This window comes from Manis javanica, chromosome 6 (assembly GCF_040802235.1).
Source record: "Manis javanica isolate MJ-LG chromosome 6, MJ_LKY, whole genome shotgun sequence".
NCBI lineage: Eukaryota > Metazoa > Chordata > Mammalia > Pholidota > Manidae > Manis > Manis javanica.
The window spans coordinates 34,607,946-34,634,573 of NC_133161.1; the positions used below are offsets into that span (position 1 = coordinate 34,607,946).

The 26,628-nt window shown below is 34.2% G+C and overlaps 1 protein-coding gene and 1 long non-coding RNA gene across 2 annotated transcripts in view; one reads left to right on the plus strand and one right to left on the minus strand.

Moving 5' to 3' along the window:
- Positions 1-23,264, plus strand: part of PPP1R3A (protein phosphatase 1 regulatory subunit 3A) — a 37,442-nt gene extending 14,178 nt beyond the window's left edge. Inside the window, exons 2-4 of the mRNA XM_017672047.3 lie at positions 17,780-17,838; positions 17,939-18,063; positions 19,963-23,264. Of these exons, the coding sequence (XP_017527536.3) occupies positions 17,780-17,838; positions 17,939-18,063; positions 19,963-22,347 (2,569 nt within the window). The 3' untranslated portion in view covers positions 22,348-23,264. The remainder of the gene's footprint in view (positions 1-17,779; positions 17,839-17,938; positions 18,064-19,962) is intronic.
- The window catches only part of LOC140849873 (uncharacterized), a 120,041-nt gene that overhangs the window by 56,924 nt on the left and 36,489 nt on the right, over positions 1-26,628 (minus strand). The window contains exon 3 of the long non-coding RNA XR_012132180.1: positions 7,775-7,897. This is a non-coding gene — a long non-coding RNA (uncharacterized lncRNA). The remainder of the gene's footprint in view (positions 1-7,774; positions 7,898-26,628) is intronic.

The following is a 26,628-nucleotide window of genomic DNA, read 5'->3' on the forward strand; positions in this document are numbered from 1 at the left end:
TCTTTTTTGGATGGATACCTGGAAATTACACTAGTATGGTTTCTTCTAGAATATCAGTGACTTCAAGATTGAAGTGGTATGGGTTTTGGTTAACCTGGAAGAAAAATCATCATCAAAATATCAGTAGCAAAGCTCTTCAGCTTGTGCAATGATAGAGAGTAAAAAAATTAGTGACTGGATAAATGAATGAAGGATCTTCATACATTCAACAAATACCTACTGAGCACACACCGTAAGTCAGTACTGTTCTAAGGATATATTAGCAAAAAAATGCAATCCCTGTCCTCCTGTAGCTTACATTCTAATAAAGAGAAAACTAATAAGTAATAAATATAAAGAATAAGTAAGTTACGTTGGAAGATGACTAATGCAATTAAGAATATAACATGCAGAAAAGAATAGAAAGAATAGGAGTAAAGACTGCACTTCATTTAGGTGATGGTGATTGGTTAGGGGCTTGAAGAGAAGTAGACGTGAAGAAATCTGGGGAAGAGAGTTCCATCTCAAACAAAGCCAGTGCAAGTAGTCTATATAGTTCCAAGTGATAGACCTTCCCCTTCCATTGCACAGGTTCTCATGCTCCTGAGGCTTCCTGTTGACTTTTGGGCTTACTTCCCACAGGACAAGTCATAACCCACAGGGTCTCTGAGAGAAAAGTAGAGTGCAGGAAAGGCACAGATGAAAACATGCCAACAGCAGTTTCTCTTTGATACTAAACCCTTCTAGGGTCCCTTTCTCCTTTCTTTGGCTGCTTTCTGGCTGCCTAGATCCCCATATCTTATCTTGTAGGTCCATCCTTTCCACTTAAGGACTAAGTTGCAATTTTGTTTTAGAGAAGATAGAGTTGTGCTATAGATGATCTAATTAAAGAAGAAATTCCACATTTGAGTTATTTACAAAGTACCATAAACATTGTATCTATCACTACTTTAATTTTCAAAATGTTTTGATTATCCTGTCTATAGACTACTAGTATTGTACATGTCAGGTAAGTTTATGTAAGTTGGTACTTGTAAAAATATTGTAAAATGATGATTCTGAAAGATAGCAAGTATAATCTTGCAAGTGCCTGCATTTATGTACCAAATAAGGGGAAAAAAAGAATATATGTGGTTATGGTATTTTTATATGAAACATTTTCTCACATAGCATAAACTCCAAACACATTAAACTATCAACACTACCCATAAACTTACATTTAAACCACTAAATTGCACATTCTGCCTTTTTCAATAGCTGTCATCTCATCTCTATTATTTTCACCTCAAGACTCTAATTGTTTCTTTTATGGGACCTAACTTACTAGTGTCCTTGGCAATACACTTTATGGTGCTTGCATTTACAATAATTGTTTGGGCAATTTGCCACATTGTACAACTGGAAAGCATTTTACTAGTCTAGGTCTGAATCTTCACAAACACGATCAATTTTATAATGAGCAATATATTTGTTAACAGAGCTGTGATGACTATCTCTTATCCAAAACAGCATCTAGGTTTCCTTTCAGTTAAAAAAAAATAAGTAAATTTAAATTCACTGAAGTATGGATAGGTAATCCCCCTGATGAATGAAAATTGTTTTATAGACCTAAAAGCAGCAGTACAATACACATAAAATTTACATTAATGCTAGCCTATTTGATTATGTATACTCTCTTTTTCCCCCACCCCACAGAAAATCTTAATAACAGAGCATTTTACTGAAAGGCTTAATTTCACACTAAGCACATCTTCATACAGTAAAAACCAGAGTAGAATAGTAGCATAAACCGATGTTTCTCAAACTTGGCTGCACAAAGGAAAGGGAACAACAATAAGGCTCCTGTACTCAGACCCCACTACAAAGACTCCAGTTTCATTGGTCTGGGGCAGTCTCAGAGACAGGTGTTTTTTAAAAATCTCCCCAGGTGATTCTGATGTCCACCAGGGTCGAGAATGACTGGTATAAACAAAAAAACATAAACACAAGTGTTCTGAGTTATAATATTTTTTAAAAAGTGAAAATCATTTAGTCTCAGTATCTGCCAAAACAATATAAATATTCAAACAAAAGAAAATTTGTAAATTTAAACAAAATAACACTTTTGCAAATACAGCATGTGAGAGGTTTAAGCTATAACAGCAACATTAAGGACTGTGGCAGATTGACATACAAAAAATAATCTTTAGAGTATGGCATTTGTTAAAGATCTTTTGCCCCTGTGATGACTTGGGGAAGAGGAAAAGGGTAAATTAAACAGCATAATAAAGTTAATTTCCATTTAAAATGAAGCAAAATTCTAGAAAGTATACATTTTTATTTTTGAAAAATGGCTATTTTACTATTCAAAAAATCAAGCTTTTTAATATGATCTTGCAGGACCTGACCTTCCTCCAGTCTGGTCTCTTTTTATAAGCCCATGTATAGGCACAGTTGCTATTGCCTTCCCTGGCCACCTCTTGCCGTGAGTTTGAGTTATTTCTCTTATTTATTTTCTTCTGGAGGACCTAATGCTTCTCCAGTCATCAAAGGTATAATTGTGATTTTAAATTGCTGGTTTGTATTCATCCTTCTATAGAAAACTGTAAACTTTATGAAGGCAGAGTTTGTTTAATCTTGGCTTGTGCTACTGTTTTAGCTTCTAGTATGATGCCTAGCAAATATTTTTTGAGCCAATACATACTGAATTTTGTCCAGCATTATTCTTAATTAGTATGATGTCTAATAGAAGGATTGAGTCCTTTAAACCCAACTGATAGCAGTGTTCTTCAGAATGCTAACTATAGTCTTGTGCCACCCTGTTAGTGTGGACGAGATTCTCATCTTTGATGATGTAACTATGGCCATCTCAGCAGAATCTGGCTCTTGCACCTGCCTCCTTCAGCAATTTCAGTCTGTGACCCAACCTTGTCAGTCATCCACTCCTTATCTTTCGATTCATATATGGTTCTCAACTCATCCTTCCCAAGTACAACATTGCTCTTGTACTAGTTTATCTTAGTGATCCCTTCTCACTTCATCTTCTTAGGATTTCCTGATAATGGACTTTGCTCTATTTAGGGACCCAAAAGCCATCAACTGGAAGAGTCATCTTGACACTAATGAGCCCCTCTCTGCTTACTCCATCTCTTCCAGTGGTAGACTCCATAGAAAATAAGATGGTGTTTGTACTGTAAGCTGCCTAAACCAGTGGGACTTCTTCCTTTGAATCTACACGTTCATTTGCATCATCTCTGAATCTGCTTACATGTATCTTTTCCAGTCTAGAACTTTGGTAGGACCAACAACTGTTGGTTGTTTCTAGCATTTAGGATTGAAATTAACACTAGCAAGAATGTGAAGTGTAATTAGTTGTTTGTGCTAATAGTATTAATAAAGATTATTTATTGTAAAATAATATTACCTACTTTTCATAGAGTTTTAATCAAATAAAGACTATGTAGGATTTCTTTAAGGTAGCAAAAGTAAAAACTACTTGGATGACATCCATATTAAAAGCTTTTGCACTTTAAAAGACAGGATCAAGAAAGTGAAAAGACTATGCATGGAATGGGAGAAAATATTTGCAAATCATATATCTAGTAAGTGACTTATATTCAGAAGAATACTTATAACTCAATGATAAAAAGACAAATAACCCAATTTAAAAATAAGGAAAGGATGTGACTAGACCTTTCTCCAAAGAAGATATTTTAATGACCAATAAGCATAAAAATGTACTCAACATCATTAGTCACTGGAAAATGCAAATCAAAATCACAATGAGATGCCACTTCACACTGACTAGACTATCATTAATAAGAGATAATAATAGCTATTGGTGAGGACATGAACAATTGAAACTCTCATACACTAATGGTGTGACTGCAAAAATGGTGTATCCAGTTTCTGGGAAAATAGTATGATAGTTTCTCAAAATGTGAAATATGGAGTTATCATAAATCCAGTGATATTACTTTTATGTATCTACCTGAGGGAAACAATTGTCCACACAAATACTTAAATGTAAATATTCATAGAAGCACTATCCATAAGAGCCAAAAGATGAAACAAATCAAATGCCAAATAACTGGTGAATGAATAAACAAAGTGTGGTGTATCTATATATGGAATATAATTCAACAATAAAAGGGGAGTATTAATATATGATACAACATGGATGAACCTCAAAAACATTATGCTCTGAGAAAGAAATCAGACACAAAGCACACATATTGCATGATTCCGTTTACATGAAGTGTCCACAATAGGTAAATATGGAGAGACAGAAAGATTAGTTAGTAGTTGACTAGGGCTGGTGGTGAGCAATTGACGAATGATTCTAATGAGCACAATTGACGAACGACTCTAATGGGAGAAAGTTTCTTTTTGGGTTGTGGAAATGTTCTAAGATTGGTTTCTGGTGACTGTGTAAATATACTATACTAAAAATCATTGAATTATTGTACACTTAAAATGGGTGAATGTTATGGTATATACATTATACCTCAATAAAGCTGTTAACTTCAGTAAAATAAATTACTTATTTTGTATGGGATATGAACGTTTTATGATAAATAGACTTCTGTAGACCGACTGCAGGGTTTAAGGTTTATGGAGTTTATAATTTAGAAATAAGAGTCTGTTTCTTCTGATATTTAGTAGAGAAGGTATTGTGTTTTAGATGAGGCTAGAGTAATAAAGTGATAAGAAAATGAATATAAATAGTTAGCATATAAAGTCCCAGGTGAAAAATTGTAGCATTCTCCATACATAGTATTGGATAAGCTTCAAAAGATAATTAATTATCTTTCCATGAATTCTGTAGCTAATTCTGGTGCAGGAATAAAAAATGTAAGTTTGATTCCCTTCTTTATAGTATGTTAATTCAAAGACAACTATCACTCCATAATATTTTTCTTATTGTTTCAAAAGGGAATGTATATATTAACTACATACTTTTTGCAAAGTGGCAAATGCCAACATAATAATAATAGCTAATACCTACAGGTTCCTTGCTGTATGCCAGACACTGAGTGGCTCAAATGCATTTCTTCCTTTAATGTTTTATACTAATAAAAATACTTATTCTTTGTACTTGGTTCAGTTTAATTTCTTTTGGTTATGTCCTCTCCTTTGGACTTTTCTCTGCTCTCTTTCTCTTGTCTACTCTACTAGCCTTTCCCCACCCACCTTTAGTATAAATTATTCAACTGCGAGTTATACTATTCCATTTAAGTGTCTCGTTTTTAAAAACAAGTTATTTTCATGTTGCTCTGTCTTTAGCCAAAAACCAATTTGACGTTGCTTTATGTCAAATTAGATTTTGTGAATTTTAACTGATGTACTCAGAGTGTTCAAGTAGTTCATATATATAAGCCTGCCTTAAATCAAAGAAATGTAGGCTTTGATTTAAGAAAGGTTTACTTGGGAGGAGGTCTTTGAATATGAAGTGGTAGATTCTACATGAATACAGAATCTTTTGTGAAGAAATGTGCAACAGAGGATTTAAGATAATAGTTCACAAAAGATGTGGGTGAAGAGTTGTAAAGAAAACATTTAACACAAAATGTGGACATTTGTGAGGTATGTCTCAGTGCATTGCATTAATAATTTGCATATTAAGAAGCCACAAGTCTTCACGTTAATGAATCTCTACCTAGTCTCTGACACAATAGACTGAACCGTCCCTGGAGGAGTCATTATGGCCTATCATGTCAATGATCCGCATGTTAATGACTCTCTTACATGCTCAGCAACAGGTAGCCTAATAGGCTTCCATTGAGTTCTTTTTCATTTGCTTTTTAAATGTATCCTCTCCTCCCTTCCTTTTGTAATACTATTGTGAGGAATTGACAAAAAGGTGCATTAAGATGATTTTAATGTGTAACGTAAATTCACAAAAGCATTAAATTTAAAAATAATGCTTTAACTCTTACTGAATCTGCCTAGAAAACTTTTCAAAAGCAGTTAAATACAGATACAGTTTGATAATAGGGTTCTTATTTGGATTTTAACACAAACCATCCAACCCAATTTGCCATATTTCTCTTTTCCCTGATACATCAACTTATGCTGTGATTAACATAAGAATAGCTAGTTTGGAAATATGTTTGTGAAACTGAATTGCTTGAAAATGGAAGTGGTTTCCAACATATTTCATATAAGAGGTTACTAAACATGTATTAAAACTTAAAAGCAGTAGCTGATACCATAAAAAATTTAAACATACAGAGGCAATACTAGACATAAATTAATTGCATAGCAATAAAGAAAAAGTCCCAGGATAGGAAAAAATGACTTCATAACTTTTAAATTTAACATTTAATTAAAAGTAGTGATAGGAAGACAATCTTTTCACATTTCTAATTTGCTTTGGCATGCCTTGACTTCTGTTGGTTCTGATTATTCTATTTAAGATACGTGATGATTTTTACAAACATAAAACCTATGATCTCCTATAAGAAAAACTGATGAATTGCTCTGCCAGTATTCTTATTGAATTATACACCAATTCGCTTTCCAGATGAAGGGAAGAGTATTGATACATGCTTTAAATTCTTTGTCAAGAGGCAGGAATGGGACAGAAGCTGGGTGAAAAGTTGGAGAAGTTTGGTACTTTGTCTCCATAAAAAATAACAAAATGAACAGCCACAGGTAAACATTACTGTCTCAAGGAACAGTAGAGGACACAGATGTTCAGGTGAGTGGCTGCAGGCTGGTCTAGCCTCATGCCTGCCACCCTTAGTTTGGCAACAGCTCCTTTTTCTGAGAGGTGTCGCTTCTGAACAACTTGATTTTAAAGCCTGGAAGTTCCGTGTTCCTTTGTACACTTTCCCTCTTCTAGTCCTTCCAAACATGACCCTTCCAAACATACACTGGGAATATCAATTTGAACTTTAAATTACTTAAAACAGTTTCAAAGCAATATGTAGCATAAATGCTGTACAGCTTAGGTAAAACTTGTAGTTAGGTTTCGTGGAGAAAACACATTTAATCAGGATTTCTCTAACTGCAATTAGCTGTCTCAGTAGTCATGACTCTGTGATAATGACTTTTCACACAAGCACAAACAAATCAATATCATTATGAAAAAAATAATGCCTGATATGTAGTATTCTGAAATTTTGAAAGATGGAGACCATACAAAGCTCTTGACAATCACTTTTCAGGGGAATTGTACAGAATAGGAATGTCAGACTTTGAAAGTAGCAAGACTTTCAGCTGGACAATCACTAATGTCTTGTCACCTGCCTGCTCCATGGGTGACAACTACTTCCTTTAGAACTCCAGTAAAATAGGACTTTAGGTCAGTAAGTTTAAATTTTTTTGTTTATATCTCTCTGATGTTATTTTCTTTAGTTTTTCCAGTATCTATCACTTAAAAAAATTACATTTCTCTCATAATAGACTAACTGGCAGGTTGTAGCAGAGAAGTCCCTTGGGCCAAGTTTACCTATAAGTATTCCTCACTTAAAACTCATGGATTCTTCTTGTAATTTCATCTCCTCCTAAAGCAACCTACAGTTTTTTTTGGCTTCACACTTGGGCCTCCAAGGGCCTACTTGTTTATGTACTAGATTCTCACAATTTAGCCCCTCTTTAGAAAATACTTATCTCTACAAAACTTCACATGGTGTCCAGATTTAATTACAGAATTAAATCTAAATAGTCTTTTCTCCCTGATTCCTGTGGGTGGGGTGAACAAGAAAAAAGTAGTACTTAGCACTTGGAATTATAAGGCAGATTTGAAAGGGCAATCCTTGGTAGGAAAGAAATAATTAGGAAGTAAAGAAACTTTCAAAAAGAAACTTACCAAATAATTATTTAGGAATACAGTTTTCAGTTACTTCTTTCTGTTATTGAAATTTCCTGCACCATGAAGGCATAGTACCATTGTTTTCAGTTCATTTTCGAGATCAAGCACCAAAGCAGTGTTCTAATTTAGAAATGGAAATAGAGAAGATTTTTAGCAATGTAGTAAGTTCAGCTTTATGGAAACAGAAAAAAAGACTCAATAAAACCATCTGGTCAGTAATATCAGGGTCTGCTCTTAATTACTTGAGTGCTTGAGCAGGTCACTAGAGTTTACTCAAGGAGCTTGTAGTTTGCCATGGTTCTTGATTACATTTAAAAAGTCATAAATTAGCTTACATAATACACATCATCCAGTACATTTCTTTATCCCAACCAATTGTAGATACTGGTAATGTTCCACTAATTGAAAAGTCTTCCTGGACATAAGCAAAAATAATGTGGAAATAAATCATTCCATATCTGCTTTACAAATAATATAAGACTAGCTCACAAACTGTGCAGGTAGGATTTCTATCAGTTTGAACTGAGAATGCATAAGATCCAATTGAAAATTTATCTTTGTATTGCAATTTTAAGTAAACAGTTATTTATATTGATTCTACTAGCATTCATACTTCTTTTGAAAAAAATTTAGTTTCCAAATTAAACATTTGAAAATTATGTTTACAGAATACTTCTTTTAGTTATGAAAATATGGAAGTGTAAAACTAGAAGATACGTTTTTTAGTGTCAATACTGAGAAAAGTAAATTGGTTCCAATTTGAGCAATAAAAGGATTGATGGGTGTGGCCACCAGGCTCTGTAGAGAAGGGTCACAGGGTTCAGTCCTTGGTCTCAGCAAGGAAACTCCCTGGTCTGTTATCAGTGTTTGCCATGGGAGCTAGAGTGGGAGGCCAGCATGGAGGTGTTGAATTTGATATCCCTAATCTAATTCAGAGCTTTCACTTTGATGATAAAGAATACGAGGCCCACAAAAACTGTTCCTTACTAATGTCGGTTATTAGTCTCCAGATTCAGCATCTAAGGGAATATAAAGTCATTTAAAATTTTTGATGTTTTTTAATTCTTACTTCTTTCAATCCCTGTTAATAATACATAACTGTCTTCATTTTGTTTTCCTTTCCAGCATTATTGTCAAGGAACTGAATTTGATCTTTTCATCCTAAATTCCTCCTTCATTAATGCCTTTTTTCCCCCAGATCCTTCTGTTCACAATTAGAAACTTATCTCTTTAATTCTATTTTGATCAAATATTTTGCTTCTGTTTTCAGTTTTATTCCTGATCAAGAGAAGACTACTGATATTGTAATATCAGAGGAACAGATATTAAGCTCTAGTAGTTGATTAATGTATTATAACTTTACCTCTCATTAAGCACACGTTTTTGCTGTCCTTCCCCCTCTAATTCATAAGTGGTTATAAAATGTCAGCATAATAGAAAGTCTATTTTTAGGGAAATATCCCCCTCAAATTATTAAAGTTAGTAGTACACAGTATGTGATTATTTACCCTAGGAAAACCTTTTCACTTATTTCTCTAAGTATTCACTTATCTGTGCCAATGCTAATATACTCTTCTTAACTGTCTTTTTAAAATAATCTGAAATGAGGTGTATATGATTTCTAATTTTAAAGCTCTCCATTTATTTATTTTCCTTTCTTTCTTCAGGGGAGGAGAGTACAAGAAATCAAATGGGACCACAAGCTTTGAATAAACAGAACAGGCCCATATTTTTTGACGAGTTCAGCATTTACTTTTTAGCTGTTTATCACAGAGAGCTGATACCTAAGAATTCCAAGTTTAGTTCTCCTAGGCAGTGCTCAGTACTCTTAAGCAGAATGTTAAGGAGACACAAATACAATATTCATGACTCACTTTGGAAATGATCCTCTTTCAGGCCAACTTTTTGACTCTTGAAACAGTTAATATGTTTGCTGCCTATAACCTAAGCCTGACATTTACTTTAACTGGTTTGGTAATTCCACCGTATCAGACTTAGATTGTGAGGTCTCTGAGAGGTTCCACTCATATTTTAGGAGACATGTAGGCTTTTAGCACAATGGAATTGTAGGAGCTTAGGAAAAACCATATTATTACTTACACTGTAACTACTACATTTGACAGTATTAAAAGTAACTGGAACTCCAAAAGCAGAAGTGCCACATAGCCAGAAACTGCAGTAATATTAACTTGGTGTCTAAATCTTGACACTGAATAAATAAATTGGGTAATAAAGGAAAGTGTGAATTAGCATTCCTGTGCACATTGTATTTAAAGAGAACACTTTTCAGCGAAAGGTTACTTTCACTGAAGACCTAGTGACATTTCTTTGGACAGTGGTCCTCTGCTAATAAGCAGATATTAAAAAAGAACAAGCAATTATGCTATTATGGGTTACAAATTTTACTCTTAAAAGTAACTTGTAAATTAATGATATGAGAGAATAGGGTAGACATTAAAAAATATAGATAACCAAGTGAGGGTACTTGGGTACTATGGTATTGTAGAACTAATGATCAGTGCGGTATTTATCACGTGTCACTAGGAATGATAATGACAGTAATGATAATAATAATAAACTTATTAAACACTTCCGTGTGCTAAATAATATCCCTGTGTAAAGAATAGGCAATCTTTTGGAGAAAAATGAGGCACAGAAAGGCTTAATATCTTGACTGAGGTACTTGGCTAGTAAGTGGCTTAGTAAGTGGTAGATACAACAGGGAAGATTGAGATTTGCATCCAAGGTTTTCTGCATTTTTTCACTGTGGATTAGCTCTCTGTGATAGAACACTGACATGGTGATCAAGAAACTTAAATCTCATTCTATCTTGGCTACTAGTTACCATGTGCAGCTTCTGCCATATTGTTTAACTAGACTTTAATTTCTTTCTCTATAATATGATGGGATGGAACTATTCAAGTAGGAGTCTCCTTACACATCTGAGATCCTATGAATTGGAGAAATTTGGCATGAAAAGTAAAACAAACTTTCTGAAGTTATGGGAGGCTCAGAGGTACAGTTGAGTTTTGAGTGATTAACAGCTGACTCAGAAACATTGTTTGCTTACTACTTTGATAGGCTACAAATACCTTTCAATTCCTACCTTATCAATGTTTTATTTTATTCTCTAAGACACATAGACTGATCTATTCTTCAGTGTATTCTTTTCTGGGTATATGTGTGATATATAAGCAATTACTTTTCTTTTGTGTACAGAGCTGCAGCTGTCCTTACATAGTTGGATATGACTTACTTTAAAGTCTGAGACAGGAAGAGGCACTTTGTGTACCACTTTCCTGAGTCTTCAAGTATCTGCCTTTAGTCCTTTTCATTGTGCAGTTAGACCAGAGTGTTCCCAAATACTAGTGCACCTAGGAGCCTCTGAGGACCTAGTGAAAAATGCAGATTCCCACTCCCCACTCTGGAGACACTGAATCATAAGGTCTGGGTTTGGGCCCCCAAAGCAGTGTGTATAACAAGTACCAAGTCATTTTCACACTGGAGGTCTGTGAACCCCGTTTTGAGAGGCACTGTTAGGGACTTAAGTTTGTGCCTGACTGGCTGACTACTAATTGGTGCCCTGGCTTTTAATCATTCATTCTGCTTAAATTGTATCTTGTATTACTTGACATGTTTAGAATACTTTCTTTTTTACCGGTAAAGCATTTGCTCATGATACCCTAAGCTTGGAACTGTTGCTCTCCTTTTCTCTAATTAATGTTACTTCTTGTTTAGATTTTAACTTGGAGACCATGTCCTCCTGAAAACTCTTCCTGACCCACCCTACACCTCACTGAGCACACATTTATTATGTGATGGAGTTACCACTTTATTTGGTTGTCTGCCTTCCCTACTAGCTTGTGAGCCATTTGAGGAAGTGGACTCTGTCTTGTTTATTGTGGTGATCTTCTACAATGTTTGGAAATTTGGGGGTGCTCAATACATTTTTGAGTATTAACTGATTTGAATGAAAATGGATTACTATAATCTAAAGTTACTATTATATTTCATAAGATCACTATTGACTGGAAACCATTCAGCTCTTTATGTATTCAACACATATTTATTTAATATCTACTTGAAGCCATAACATAAAACAGCAGCATTCTATCCCATTCCTTTGAAGTAGAGGATGACAAACTGTAAAAATGATGCATGCCTATGTATAATGATATTGTGAAAGATAAAAGAAAAACTACAAAATCTGGGCATTTTTTTCATTCAACAAACACAAATTTTCATTTCCCATTTCATCAAAAGCCCATGTTCCAAAGATCTTCTAAGCCTAACATATTTCCTTCAACAGAACTCACCTTCTTTCCTTCACCTGTGCTTCATCCTGAAATCTCCATCTCAAGGGTGGTGGTTCCAACTTTTAAATTCCCAAACTAGAAATCTCTCATCATTCTTTATTTCTCTCTAGTCATGACTATTGTCTAAATATTAAAAAGCATGCTACAAACTTTCATTAAACCAGTAAGAAGTAGGGCAGCTGGGTTTGGGGCCAGGAAGTTCAACTCAAATGGAGGAACGCCTCTCCCCACTGCCTGTCATCTGGGGAGGGGGTGGCCTGCACAGCTAAATCCAGTGTCAGTGCACTGTGACACCGCATTGTCTAGATCAGGAGTTTGCAAATCTGGCCTCACATCAAAATCATCTTCGGAGATTCTCAGCACCATCATTCTCTATCCCCCCTCCCCACCTCCATGTGCTTTTCTATTAATTTAGAATTTACAGAATCAGGACCTAGTGTTTCTGATATGAAAGGCAATTTCAGAAACTTTGTTACATTTGAGAGCCATAGCATTCACAAAGGAAGGAAGGGGCAAGGTAGCAGAGATTTTGAATGACTGAGATGCTTGAAGTTCCTTTAAGAGCTTGATTTCTAGCTATTTAGAAATAAATGTAGGTAGATGCACAAATCTAAAACAGTCTGGCTGCTACTTACAGGTAGGCTAAGAACTCCTTAGAATGTTATGGACCCAGATGAAAAGAGTGTGGATGAGGAAGCATTTTATTTTTCTCCAGTGAAGGACTAGACGAAAAACCAGGATGCTAAGCACAGCACGCTGGTCCCTATGCAGCCGTGTGCACCAGAGATTAGGGAGGAGGCAAAGCTTCTCACGGGCCCCTGTGAAGCAGATCACCCAGCCCATAAGACATGAGAAACCAACCTGCGGACAGTTTCAAGACCTTGCTGACTTGTAGTGCAGGAGCCCAGTTAACCACCAGACTTAACTCTCCCTTGCTTAGGTCTTGTAAGGGGAAATACTACAATTCTAAATCTAATGAATGCAACCAAGGTCAGGGCAAAGAGAGATATTTAAAAAAAATTATTGACAATGAACTGATCAACAAATCATATTGATGTTACATCAAAAGTTCTAATTCAAATTTGATTTCTCTTCTCTTTCCTCAGTGTCCCTCTTAACCCTCACCAATCTGCACCTGAACTATTGCAGGAGCTGCAAGACTAGTTCTTCCTGCTCCACTGTAACTCATCCCGTCCAGAGTCTCCTCGGAGAGATCCCTGAATGTACCTCCAGAGACTGGTCCTCAATATAAATCTGACCAGGTCTCTCTCTCACTTAGCTACCCAGCCCCTTGCACTGGTTAAAAAGTGTATTAATAATTCAGCCTCACCCTGCCTGGAAAGCTACATCCTTTAGGCTGGGCTCAGACTAATTCCACTCTGTTCTTCAGTATTCTCTCCCCAAAATATAGTTCAACCCAGCTGAACATCTCATTGTTTCTGGATGTGTCTCTTTCGTTTGTGTCTTCTTATCCTTAAACCTTTTACTACTTGTTATTCCCTCTGCCTGGAATGACTTTACCATTCTTCTCTAATTGGGGGACTCCTTGCTTTCTTCAATAATTCAGTAACTCAGAATGTTACTACCTTTGAGAAAAATTCCATGATTCCAACAGAGTGCCCTCCTCATTTCTGTCCTTTCTTTTTTCTCTAAGACAGTGTCTATCATATTCCATTATTTATTATATGTATTACTTATAATAATTACAGTAATTGCCTATTGATGTGTCTATTTCCAACATTATATTTTCCTGAGGGTAAGAGACTATAGTTTATTTATCTTTGATTTTCCAGTGTTCATTACAATTTGTGACACATAGCGGGTGCTCAAAATGTTTTTTAGAAAAACTAATGACACCTCTTACAATTAAATAACTACATCATATGATTTAAGGTGCACTGAAAATGAACTGTTTCTCCACAAAATACATTTCTTATTGGCTTTTTAATTTCTAAATTTATAAGATCTTAAAATTTTTGTTTAATTATTTGAACTCATAATTTAAAGCATTATCCTGAACTTTGGAAGAAGTGATACCTTAAGCATTGTAAGACATACACAAAAATACATGCTTTCATTTATTAGAACCTTCCCTGAAATTAAATTTTAATGAAGAAATAAGAGAAGAACAGCATCATAATAATGTTGACAAGGGGTGGAGAGAAGGGAAGAGTAGAGAGGATGCTGTGCATTTATTCCACAGCATTTATTATGTTGTTGTGTGTCAGGCACTGTGCTGGCAGCTGGGAATACAGATAAATAAGAAACTTCCCTGCTCAAAAAGGACTCATGGAACATAAAGGGGAGACTGGAAACATTCAATAACACTGTACATTTACATCACAATTGTGTATAGTTCTGGGCCCTGCCATTATAACCATCAGGTTATTCATCTTTTCCCTCAATTTTTCTGGAGTTGTTTTAATTCTACTCTTTAGATATACTTGGTCATATGATTGACACTTTGAACTTCAGAGTGGGATTTTATCTGGAGACACCCTCTAATCTAGGTCAAAGAGCAACCTAGTTGACTTAATTATCTGAAACTAGGATTCAATATATTTAGATCTTATTAATGTACTAATCCCCTATAAAACTACCACTCAAAACAAGAAGCAAATTCTAACCATTTCCTTTCTTCATTCCTTTATCCAAACTTGGCCCATTAGATTTTAAAATAATCTTGAAAATCAAGCTTTGTCGATTATATAACTTTTTATTATATTGTTTTCTTTGATACATATTTTCAAATTATATTACTCATTTTTAGCTTAATAGAAAAGAACATCTCTGATGTAATGTTTTGGGGCTGTTCATTTAATATTATGTTGCTAAGATTTATTCATATTGTTATGTCTCTGTGGTATATTAACTTTGAGTGCTATATAATATTTTGTGATATGCAATAGTTTTGTGTCTATTCTTCTATTGATGGACGTTTGGGTTGGGTCAAGTTTATACAGTTGATAGCAATTTTCATCAACTAAACAGGTATGAAGTGGTATCTCCTTATAGTCTTGATTTGCATTTGTTTTCTAATAATGCTGACCATTTCTTTATGTACCTACTGGCTATACGTATTTTCTCTGTGAAATGTCTGCACATCTCCCCTCATTCTACTGAAATGTTTGTATTTTCTTTTTGATTTGTAGAAGTCCTTTATATATTCTTGGTAGTTTTTTGGGTTGATTTTATATAATGCAAGCATCTTTTCCCAGTTTGTAATTTATTTTTCTAATATAAAGATGTCTTTAATGAACAAAATTTTCAAATTTTAATATAATTAAACTGAATCTTTTTTATAGTCACTGTTTTTTTCCTTATTTAAGAAAACATTTCCTACTCTGAGGTCTGAAAGATATCCACATATATTTGCTACTAAAAATTTCAAGATTTTTGACATGTTAAGACCTTAATCCATCCACAATTGATTTTTTAATATAGGTTGTCCTAATTTCATCTTTTATGTAAGGGTAGCCATTTTCCCTGTCTCCATTTACTGTGAAGTCCCTTATTTCCCTGCTGTCTGACATGCTATGTTTATCATATACCAAAGCTCAAGATATGTGTGGATCTGTTACTAAACTCTCAATCCTTGTCTGTCTCTGTACCAATAAGTCTTAGTAATCTTCAGAAGATTACTAAATCTTCATAAGAACTTTTAGAATCAGGTAGAGCAGGCTACTCCTCCCTTTATTCTAACATTCTAATGTTTCTTAGAAATATTTCAGCTATCTTTAGCCCTTCATTATTCTCTTTACAATCATATTTTCAACTTTTGTGAAACTTTTGGAATTTTGATTAGAATTGATTTGCATCTGTAGATATATTTGGGAGAGAATTAATATCTTCATAATATCTTCTTCCTATCTATGAACATGGTATGTTTCTCAATTTTTCTAGGTCTTTATGATTTCTTAACAAAATTTTAGTCTTTTCCCTGTAGGAGTCTTACACATCTTCTCTTAGATTCTTTCATAGATATTTGTTATAGTATTTAAATTTCATCTATTTCAGATTTCTAAATCTAAGATTTCCCCCCTAATATTTCTGTACTTACATGTTTTTGTAAGACACCAATATAAAAAAACACAGTATGATACCTAATTATATGCCCCCCAGATGAAATTAAAAGCAGGTTCCTTTTTGATGCAATAATTTTTAAAAAATTGAAGTATTTTAGAAAACTGAATTAGAAAAGTGATAACATTGTGGTAGGCAAAAACAAAAGATTTTAAGTGATTATTATTTTCCCTCTACAAATGAGATTTTCAACACTTTTATGGTAATAAAGATGAAGTATGAACAACTAAATGCTGTCTAATGGCTTATATATTTTTAAGCCCATCGATATTATGAACATGTAGAAGGAAAAATGTGTGAACTTGCAGTTGGATTCCACAAAAACAATTCTTTGCATGGTTATTGGCCTCATTAAATAACACAGATTTATAGATTAAGGCAGTCTCAATTATGTAAATATTGTATTTTTCTAATGACATTATATTTAGATAGAAACATTATTTTCATTTATGGGCCACTGAAAGGTACCAAAAATTTTTGGCAAAGTTAAAATTAAGCACCATAAATATACATAAAACTGAATTACCTTCTTATATAGTCAGCATGGAAGAATTTACATTTTTTTCATAATTTGTTGTAAGATTAGCCTTCCTGTGATGCAAATACTCTCCATGCAATGAAGGCTAATTCAATTTTAGACACAAATTCATCAACCATTACCAACTCTCTACATTTCTTTAATTACAGAAAAATTGACTAAGAAAAGTCACTAGGAGAAAATTTAGCTGAGAAAGTACAAGGAACTATGGATACTGGGCCAATCATTTCTGATAGATTGACTTCTGACGTAACTATACACAAAATGGGCTTTTTCACTTCCATTTTTTTTTGCAGAATACCATGGATAAATCTAATTCCAATGATTGAATATATACACCTACAAATTGATCATATTTGAAAGGAAAAGGTATTTATCTTTCTCAATCAGTATGCAGAATACAATAGGAAAGGGAGTATAACCTGAATCATTTAAAGAAAGAAAATAAATGCTTTCATATGAGTGATCTGAAATCTTGTAAAATTGGCCTGTGACAACACATACAGTCTTTTAACTGGGTCTAAATTTAGCTGCCTTTCAGTTTTTAGTAAGTTTGTTTTTTTCTCCTTTATGGAAAGAGAGTTAATGTTGTATCAGTTCAACTGAAAGAATTTTAAGTAAAATGGGACACAAAAAATTAACAATTGGAACATAAGAAAGTGATTTCCATGAACACAAATGGACTGTCAGTTCATAAAACTTTATCATTTAAACCAAGAGAAAAATGTTTTCATTTGCAAAGATTAAGTTCATGAATGATGGAATAATCTACATTTATGTATATGTTACCTTGGTTATATAAACTTTAATATGAGTAACAATCTTATTTAGAAATATGGTTTTGTGTAAAATATTTTAATTTTTTTCTATGACTAATATTTCCTATTGCATCATTCTGAAAGATCAATTTTATTTAAAAAATATACGAAGTGATATAAGAAGATATTCAAGGTTACTATATAACATTTATTTGGCTTGTTACTGGTTTGAATTTCCTCCTGTATAGAATTCTTAGAAGATGTAGTCCCAGAAAAAATGTGTAACATTTTGTTTTAAATTTAACAGTAAAGAAGAATCATTAGTAACATCAGATGAGAGTAACTTTGAGAATTCAAAGATTGCAGGTAATATTTCTTATTTAATTTTTTAAACAAAATCAGTCTATTTTGTAAAAGCCTGCAATTTTAACAATCTTACATAGGTACAATTATATTAACTTTTCAGATATCTATATTCCAACAATTGTTTGTTCTCATGAGGACAAGGAAGATTTGGAAACCAGTAACCAAAATGTAGAAGCTGTAAACAGGGAACATGATGAACATAATGAAAAAGAATTAGAGTTGATGGTAAGTGTTCTGGTTGCCAAGGTATAAGAGATGAATCCATTCATGCTTCAAAGATGCTGCAATTCCTGCCTTTCAACAGCTTCAACTAACATAATTTGCAAATGTGAAAGCACAGTCTATTCTGTCCTTGCATCTCTAGCTTGATCAACAAGGCACTCTCATTTCAGTGTGTTGCTTCAGGTCTCTGCAGTGGTAAATTAATGACCTTCAGTTCTTATCTCTCTACCAGAAGCTCTGAGTAATAGTTTGTGGGAATTACAAAAGAGGTTGTACTATCCTGATGTGCATTTCTAATCTTTATGACAAGTGTACGCTTAACATAAAGTCATCTATAAATTGAGAGGGCTGGACCAGATGATTGTTAGGACTCTGTCCAGCTATACAAATCTGATTCTTACATTTAGTAGAAGTTCTTTTCAGTTACTCCATCTGTATGAGAATCTCACAGTTGCATATCATTGGAAAGTATTAAATTAACAAATGAGAAGAAAATAGCCGTGGCACTTTTTAAAACAGGAAACAAATTCAGTACTATACGATTTAGTATTAAATTTGTTATAAATTTCACACTTGGTGAATATTCAATCTATTTAGAATTTGGGGGGGGGATGGTTTAGATCGCATTTTTATCACAAACGGAGAAATAGGAGGAAATGAGTCACATAATGCAATTTCTCCTTTACTGTATTTGGTTGGAGCTCATATCATTAGGATACATGGATTCATAATCATCCAAGATTAAAATGACATTTGCCTCTTCAAGTGTCAGTGCTGAAACAGAAAAGAAATAGAGTTCATCTCTTTCCCCACACATTCTACCTTTTCTATAGTGATATGGAAGCTGCATCTCTAAAGTATGCAATTTACTTTGCTCCAACTTTAAGAAACTACAAAGTTGTCAACCGTTGTGAGAATTCTCACCAGCTGCAAGTTAACATTGCCATTTTTTTTTCAAACCACAGAATATAATGAAAGGGCCCTGAAAAATCACATACTTCACCAATACACCTCATTACAATGAGCAGGCTCAAATATAAAAGTTTGTTTAGAAGTTAGTGAGATTGCACATCCAGTAAATGAACAGGGAGCTGTAATTTAGATGCTAATTTGCTCCATGCTGACATTAATGCATAAAACAATGGAGCTCTATAATAGATGGAAATACAACCAAATCTGTGGAACCCACAGGCATTGGCTTACAAGACAGCTGTGCAGTTGACAAGTAACATGAGCCTTATGTGAGAAGAAGGGGAAAATGTAAGATTTGCATATAATTATTGAGATCATGCAAATGTCAGTTATGAGGAGAAAAAAAAAAACACAGGCATCTCACTGTTAAATCCTGACAGTTGGCATCACTGAAGAGCTCAAATACATTTGAGTACCAGTTGGCAGAGGGTCATTAAAACAGAATTTGCAGAGACATTAACTCCCTCACTTTTCTTTGAGTGACGTTTTGCTATTAATAGTTTGCAGAGGCTTTGCAGAAAACATATTAATAAGAGAGAAACTGTAATAGGGGCACCTACAGCAAGTGTAAATGCAGCAAGGGGCACCCAGGAAGCTGCTCTCTAATTGATTAGCATGGAGCTATCAATGTATATATCCTAAGTGAGGAGAAAGTGCAATGACAAGCAAGACTCGCTGAATAATAAAGTGTGGTATTTGGGAGCTAGGAAGGAGAATGATTAATTTTGGCCCCTTTTCTTATTAATCTCATTCTCAAGTCATTGCCTACAAGGATTCCCCCTAAACATCTGGCTTCCAGAATTTATACAAAGTCTACGAATGAAATGACTTAAGGAAGTCTATCAATTAATTACTAGCCAAGTTAAATGAAACCTATCTAATTCATTTTGTGTATTTAAGATCATTTGGTCATTTTTTTTATTGTTTAAGATAAATCGACACCTAGTAAGAAGTACTACTTCAAGAGATAAAAAGAATACATTGTCAAGAGATCCAGTCAATTTTCCAAGTAAAGCTGAGGGGTTAGAGAAGAAGCAAATCCATGGAGAAGTAGACACTGACGTGTTTAAAAGACTTTTTTCTCCAAGTACATCAGCAGAAAGCTCCTTAAAGGGAAACTTTTACCGCAATGAAAGATATTCCTCAGAAAGTGAGTGTAGTCATCAACCTTCAGAGGAAATTACTTCAGATATGGGAGAAATCAAACCATCATTGGGAGATACTAGTAGTGATGAATTAGTGCAATTATCTATCAGCAGCAAGGAAGTATTGGATGATAATGCTAATCCAGCCCAAAGGAGAGGCAGAGTGCAAATATCTTGTCCCTACTCTTTTCAACTAATGGCAGATAACCTTAATAAAAAACATGAAGGAGGAGCTCAGAAAATTGAAATAAAAGATTGGGATTGTTTAAGAAGAGATTTCCATACGGAAGAGTCAACAAAAATAGTATCTTCCAAGAAAGATTATGACAATGGTAACAATGAGGAGGAGGAGCAAAGAATATATTTAGGTATTAATAAAAAACAAAGCAAAAATTTCCAACCAATCTTACATGACCAAGAAAGGAAAATGGGCCTCTCTGAAACAAATGTGGAAGGGACTGAAGTCAGCAACAGAAGCCTAACTTTTCTGCCAAGTAGAGATACCACAATTCCCAACCAGGAAATCAGAGCAGATACATTTCATTCACCAAGGAAAAATCTAAATTGGGAAGAAGCTGTGTTAACAGCTCCAGAGCTTGATCTCTCAACTAGTGAAGGCACTACTTTAGGAGGGATGCCTGGTCAAGTTTGTTCACCAAAAAACGGAAATGTTTTGAGGAATGATTATTTTTTCCAAGTTGAAGAAGAAAAATCAGATTGGATTAATCCTGAAGTTCAGAATAAGAAAACACAGCATAAACAAAGTTGGAATGTTCTGGAAATTCAGGGAAAAGCAAGGGAGAGTAAGACAAATATAACAGAGCACACCAAAGAACAGGCAGATTGTGAAGACATGTGGGAAAAAAGAGATAATACAAGGATTTTGAAAGCTACTTCTACCAAAGAATCGTTTACCTGCCAAGAAGCACTGAGCTGTGAACTGTCTTCTCTAGCTGATCATGGTATTACTGAGAAAGCAGGAGCAGGTACAGCTTATATAATTAAGACAACATCAGAAAGTACTCCAGAAAGCATGTCTGCTAGGGAAAAAGCAATAATTGCTAAGCTACCTCAAGAGACAGCACGAAGTGACAGGCCCATCGAGGTAAAGGAAACAGCGTTTGATCCACATGAAGGCAGAAATGATGATTCACATTACACTCTTTGTCAACAAGACGCAGTAGGTGTAATCTTTGACAATGATTTTGAAAAGGAATCACATTTAGGTCGTTGTAATGTTCATGTAGATAAAGTGGAGAATGAAGAAACCATACCTATGTACAATCCTGGGAAGACACATGACAGGAAGAAACACAGCATTGGAAATGTAACCTCTGTAGAAGAATCCTTACAGGTCATTACAGGCAATCAAAAGGCAGCCTCAAAACTGGATTTACATTTGGGAATGATACCAACAGACAAAAAAATATTTCTAGAAAATAAAGATCATGTGCAGGCCCAAGAATTATCAAAGAAAATGGGTATACATGCTGTTACTCATTCTGCTTTAAACTCAGACACTAATAGAGCTCCTCAGAATGGCTCTCACGTTTCTAATCACCAACCTAAACCTTCAGTGCCATTTTATGAATGGGCAATTGAGGGAGAGAATATAATTACTACCATGACTATCCAATCTATTTCTACTAAATCAGAATATAATTGTAATCCAACAAGTGAAATCCAGGGTATTGAGAAATACCCTGTTCCTGGGTCTCTAGCTGAAGAAGTTTCCAAAAGTTCAGGAATAGTGAAATCAGGTAGTAGGAGGGAAAGACTCACAAGCCAGATGATCCAACAGGGAGACAGCAGTGTGGAAAAATCTCTGCAGCCAACAACTTTCATCAATGAAGCTTTTGAGAGCTTGGAAGAGCCAACGCAGGAGGATGCAGGATCAGTAAACCCTGGACAACCACGGTGCTCTTCAGGTGAGAGGTCTGGATGCTCTGCTTCCGCTAGTCTTCCTACTCAGGAAAATCAAGCTCAAAGCAGTGTATCTCTGCTTTCAAAATATACCAACTCTAAAATACCTTATTTCCTTTTGTTTCTGATATTTCTTGTAACCATTTACCAGTATGACTTAATGATTGGCTTAGTGTTCTACCTTTTTTCATTGTACTGGCTATCCTGGGAAGGAGGGAGACAAAAAGAGTCTGTCAAAAAGAAGTAACCTCAGCCCTCAGGATTTTCTCTTGAAAGATAAGCTTTTTAGCCCCAAACATTTTGATTGGTAAAAGAGACTATTCATTGTTCAAGGAGCCAGTGCAGTTTTTCTCTTGAAGGATCATTTAAAAAGGAATGTGTAAGAAGTTTGCTCCTTCATATAAGTAATTATTCTATATAGGACCATTATGCTTGGATCATTAAATACCTATATGAATATGAGATCTGAAGCACGTCAAGTTGAAATTAGGTACAGCTGTTGCCCCTTAGCAGGCTATGAAGTTGCAATGCTTCATGTCTCTTCACTACTTAAAGTGCCATTTCTTGCATTCATTTCTTTTGCAGTAAAACTTCACTTTTTTTTTCCCTGAGAGTATTTTTCCCTCTACAGTTCTTAAAAATAGATAAAACATGGATAATGGTAGAAGACATTTCTGGTTAATGTCATGCTAGTGCAGACCATGAAATTTGCATTTATTACTGTATCATTCATTTTGAAATGAATGATATGAAAAGAAAGATCAAATCTTTCAACTTCAACTTTGTTTTTTTAAGAACAACACCCTTGTATACTGAAATGCATAAACTTGAGTTATTTGCTTGAATAATCCTTTATACATACACACATCTTTTACCCCCTTTATACTTATAAAGTCAGAGTATTCATAAGCCAAATCTAACAAAGACTGAAACAATTGGGAAATGATCTCCCAATTCTACAAAATTTCATGGGTGCCCTGTCACTAAGCAATGTTTTTCTCTTATAAAGGGAGACTGTCTAACACAGCTGAATAATTTCAATGTCAACTATTATTCAGAGTTGAAAATTTATATTAAAAGCTCCATAAGCATTGCTTCAGAATGAATCTGTACCTATAAAGCATAAATATTAAACGATATTAATTAAAAAAGATTTCCAAACAATTTTGCTTGGTAGTATTTTTTGTCTTCAAAAACATTTTTAATCTTTTCTCACTGTAAGACAAGGAATTATTTCCCAAGGTGCACTTAGAAAACAAACAACTAGTCACTGCTGATATTTATTATAATAAAAATTATCAGGTTGTTAGATGATAACTCAAAATTTTAAGTAGGCAAATAAGTAGATATGGAAATCTCTTAAGGGAGAAATGAATATCCACTATACCAGTGATTTGCATACTGTTATTATCTATGGCTAAGTATGTGAAATGATGGAACTAATCATTTTAGTCACATGGGGATAATACAAAGATTCTTATATGATTGAATTCAGCAACCATTTATCGAATGACTTCTATATGTAAAACCCCATGGTCAGTTCTATGGCAGAATACATCCTCTGATATGCTAAATGGCTAGCTAGTTCTTAGGGAGAAGGTAGGTATGTAGTTTGATACTTTTTACTTGGCCAGGAATATGGAAGAAAGTCACACCAAGGAAACCCCATTTGGGTGATTCCTTTTTCATAGAAACTTGTTTCATAGAGCATGTAATTTTCTTCTTTTTCAGAAAGAAGTAGTGATTTATTTGCTTACCTCTAAATGTAAATTCAGTGAGTAAAATTTGTCTGTATCATCCCATACTTCTAAGACACATGCATTTGTGGGAAGACAAATGAGAATGAAGGATTAAAACTCACTTTCATGTGGTAGTAAATGATTTTCCTAATGTTCATTAGCTACACAACTATTTCCAAATCCCTTAATTGCTTGCTTGTCTCAAGTCTCATTGAAATTGAATGCTTGACTTTAACTTTTTAGCTGAACAAATATAAACATCCTGAAGTAGAACTTAGGGCAAATATTTGATTGTTTGAGAAAGAACATTTTCATTAAATACAAGTGGAACTCTGTAGACTGTACCTAGAATATTCTCTCTAAAATTGCTCTCCTGATAATTTTATTGACAGGTCTAAATTACAAATGGAATTAAGGTTAGCATTTCTTCAGTTCTCAATGGCTTGGTTTTTGCATTCTACCTTTGCGAGTTTCAGTCAATATGCCATATCTTTGGCATATTAATGCAAAGAACACTACATTACTTCATGAGCACAGGTGCTTAAACTATAACTATTCTCCTATACATAAAAAATTGTAAATTCTTTTATCTCTTTTATTTGACTCTTGGTAACATTAACTAACTAAACCGTCTCATGCATATTTGTAATATGACAGAAGTTTCAAAGGACTTAAAATACTCAACTGTGTATTTCTTGGCATGCAACAAAGAAATAATTGGTTACTTAACTTACTTTCCAAACATTACTTATGAAGAATTTGAAATAAAGTCTTAAGAACTTATGAAAGCATTGCTAGGTGGAGAAGTAGATTTTTGCAACCTGTTTTGATCACATCACTATACTGAACAAGAAAAGTGGGTCTCAGGAAGAATGGGCAGTCCCTGGTTAATAAAGATGCAACTATGAACCATCATGGCAAAAGCAATCTTCATAAGTATAGCTGCCTTCACTGTGTCTCCCCAAATATTGGGCCAAAAGAAGGTGTGACATTAAAATAAGCAGAGAAAAGTGCATTGCACATCTGCTTCCTATTGGGGGTAAGAAATTGATTTTTTTTTTTATTTCATTGGGCTTCTGACTATTAGAAACAGAATTCTAAAAATTAATTGGCAGGTTAAGCAGATATAGGTAGTAAATCAACTATCTTTTAAAAATTACATCTGTATGAGCCATCAATATCTCCAGTGTAAGAGGAAATGAGTCAATGAGATGACTCAACCTTCAAGAACATCAGACTAATGAAGTCATGTTCTGCTGAGTGCCAATATTTTGATAGTGAATTATTTCAAAGAACATATATATATATATATTGTTACCATTGTGTGAAAGATAGGTTCACCTTTTATTTGTCATCCTAAACCACTCTGCTGGTCAAATGGAAAATAAAATTATCCAGACCAGATTTGAGGAATTAAGAAATTTTTCCCAAATAGTGTTTATGGAATAAGAAACTGGCAGTAGAACTAGTGAAGATGCAGGTGGGAGGGTTGTCGTCTCCAGAGCCAGTTTATCTACTGGTTTGTTTTCATAACGTAACATCTCTGTCAAATTTTCACCAAGTGAATATAGAAATCAAACTATGCAATAAGTGCCATTTTTTGTTATTTGAATCCTATCTGAACCAGTTCTTATAGAACTGAGGAATGGGATTGACTTGGATTCTGCAACAAGCTACGAAAGAAATATGACGGGCCATATTCTTCCAGCATCACCACAGCTAGACATCCACAATAAGAGAACAGCTAAAAAAAAGTTACACTGATTAAATTAATTTGCTCATTTTTTGGGTTTTCAGAAATCATTTATAATAAAAATCATGGTAACAATTTACTTTTCATCTTTTAAAAATAGATTCGGTCATTAATTCAATGTTTCCAGTATAGTTTTTCAGATCTCATTATGACACTCAACTTTGCTCAAATTTCTTTAAACAACAAATTAAATTTCCATTTTATTTTCAGCCTAGGTTTGAACAATCACATGTTTTATAAGAACCTACATTATTGCAGTGTGTTAAAACCATATTAAACAAACAGCTCTTTAAAAAGTTTAGCATTTTTATTTTGTCTCATTTCTGTACTTGTTAAATGCATATGTATTACCTTAGTTTTTCAAATATGAAACAAAATTTAAAGCAAAATTTCCTCTTTTCTTCATCTATCCAATTCTTTAATCACAACAAACAAACAAATAAATAAATAAATAAATAAATAAATAAATAAATAAGGGGGTACAGTTAAATCAGCAGTGAAATACAATGAAATCATTTTTATTTGGCTGAGAGGCCTCCAAACCTAAATTTGCAGCCTATTTCAGTGACTAATTAAGTTACTGGTCTTTGTTGGAATTAGTACATCATCCTTATCACCCCACCTGAACCTTATTCCCACTGCTCTCTGCCTTAAGTTGTCTGTCATTCAAGCAAATCGCATTGTCCTAGAACACAGGAGCATGAGCAGTACGTGACTGTCCATGGATGGATGCCCCTCTATCAGCAAGCCTTTCTCTCCAGTCCCTTTAACAATTAAGCTGACTTACAATATTTATTAATTCTTCCGAGCAAAGGAAACATTCTCTTCATTCTATTTCATGGTAAATACATTAAAAGAATAGTAATGCACACCATAATTCACTGGCTAACGTGAAAATTAATAGAACAAGATCTGTTTGCAGATAAAGTAACTCAGTAGCTTAAAAATTAACAAACATCACAAGGTATAAAGTGTAAGAAACTCAATCTTCCTGACTGCTGCCATGACCTTCGAAAATGGATGATCTCTCAATTTC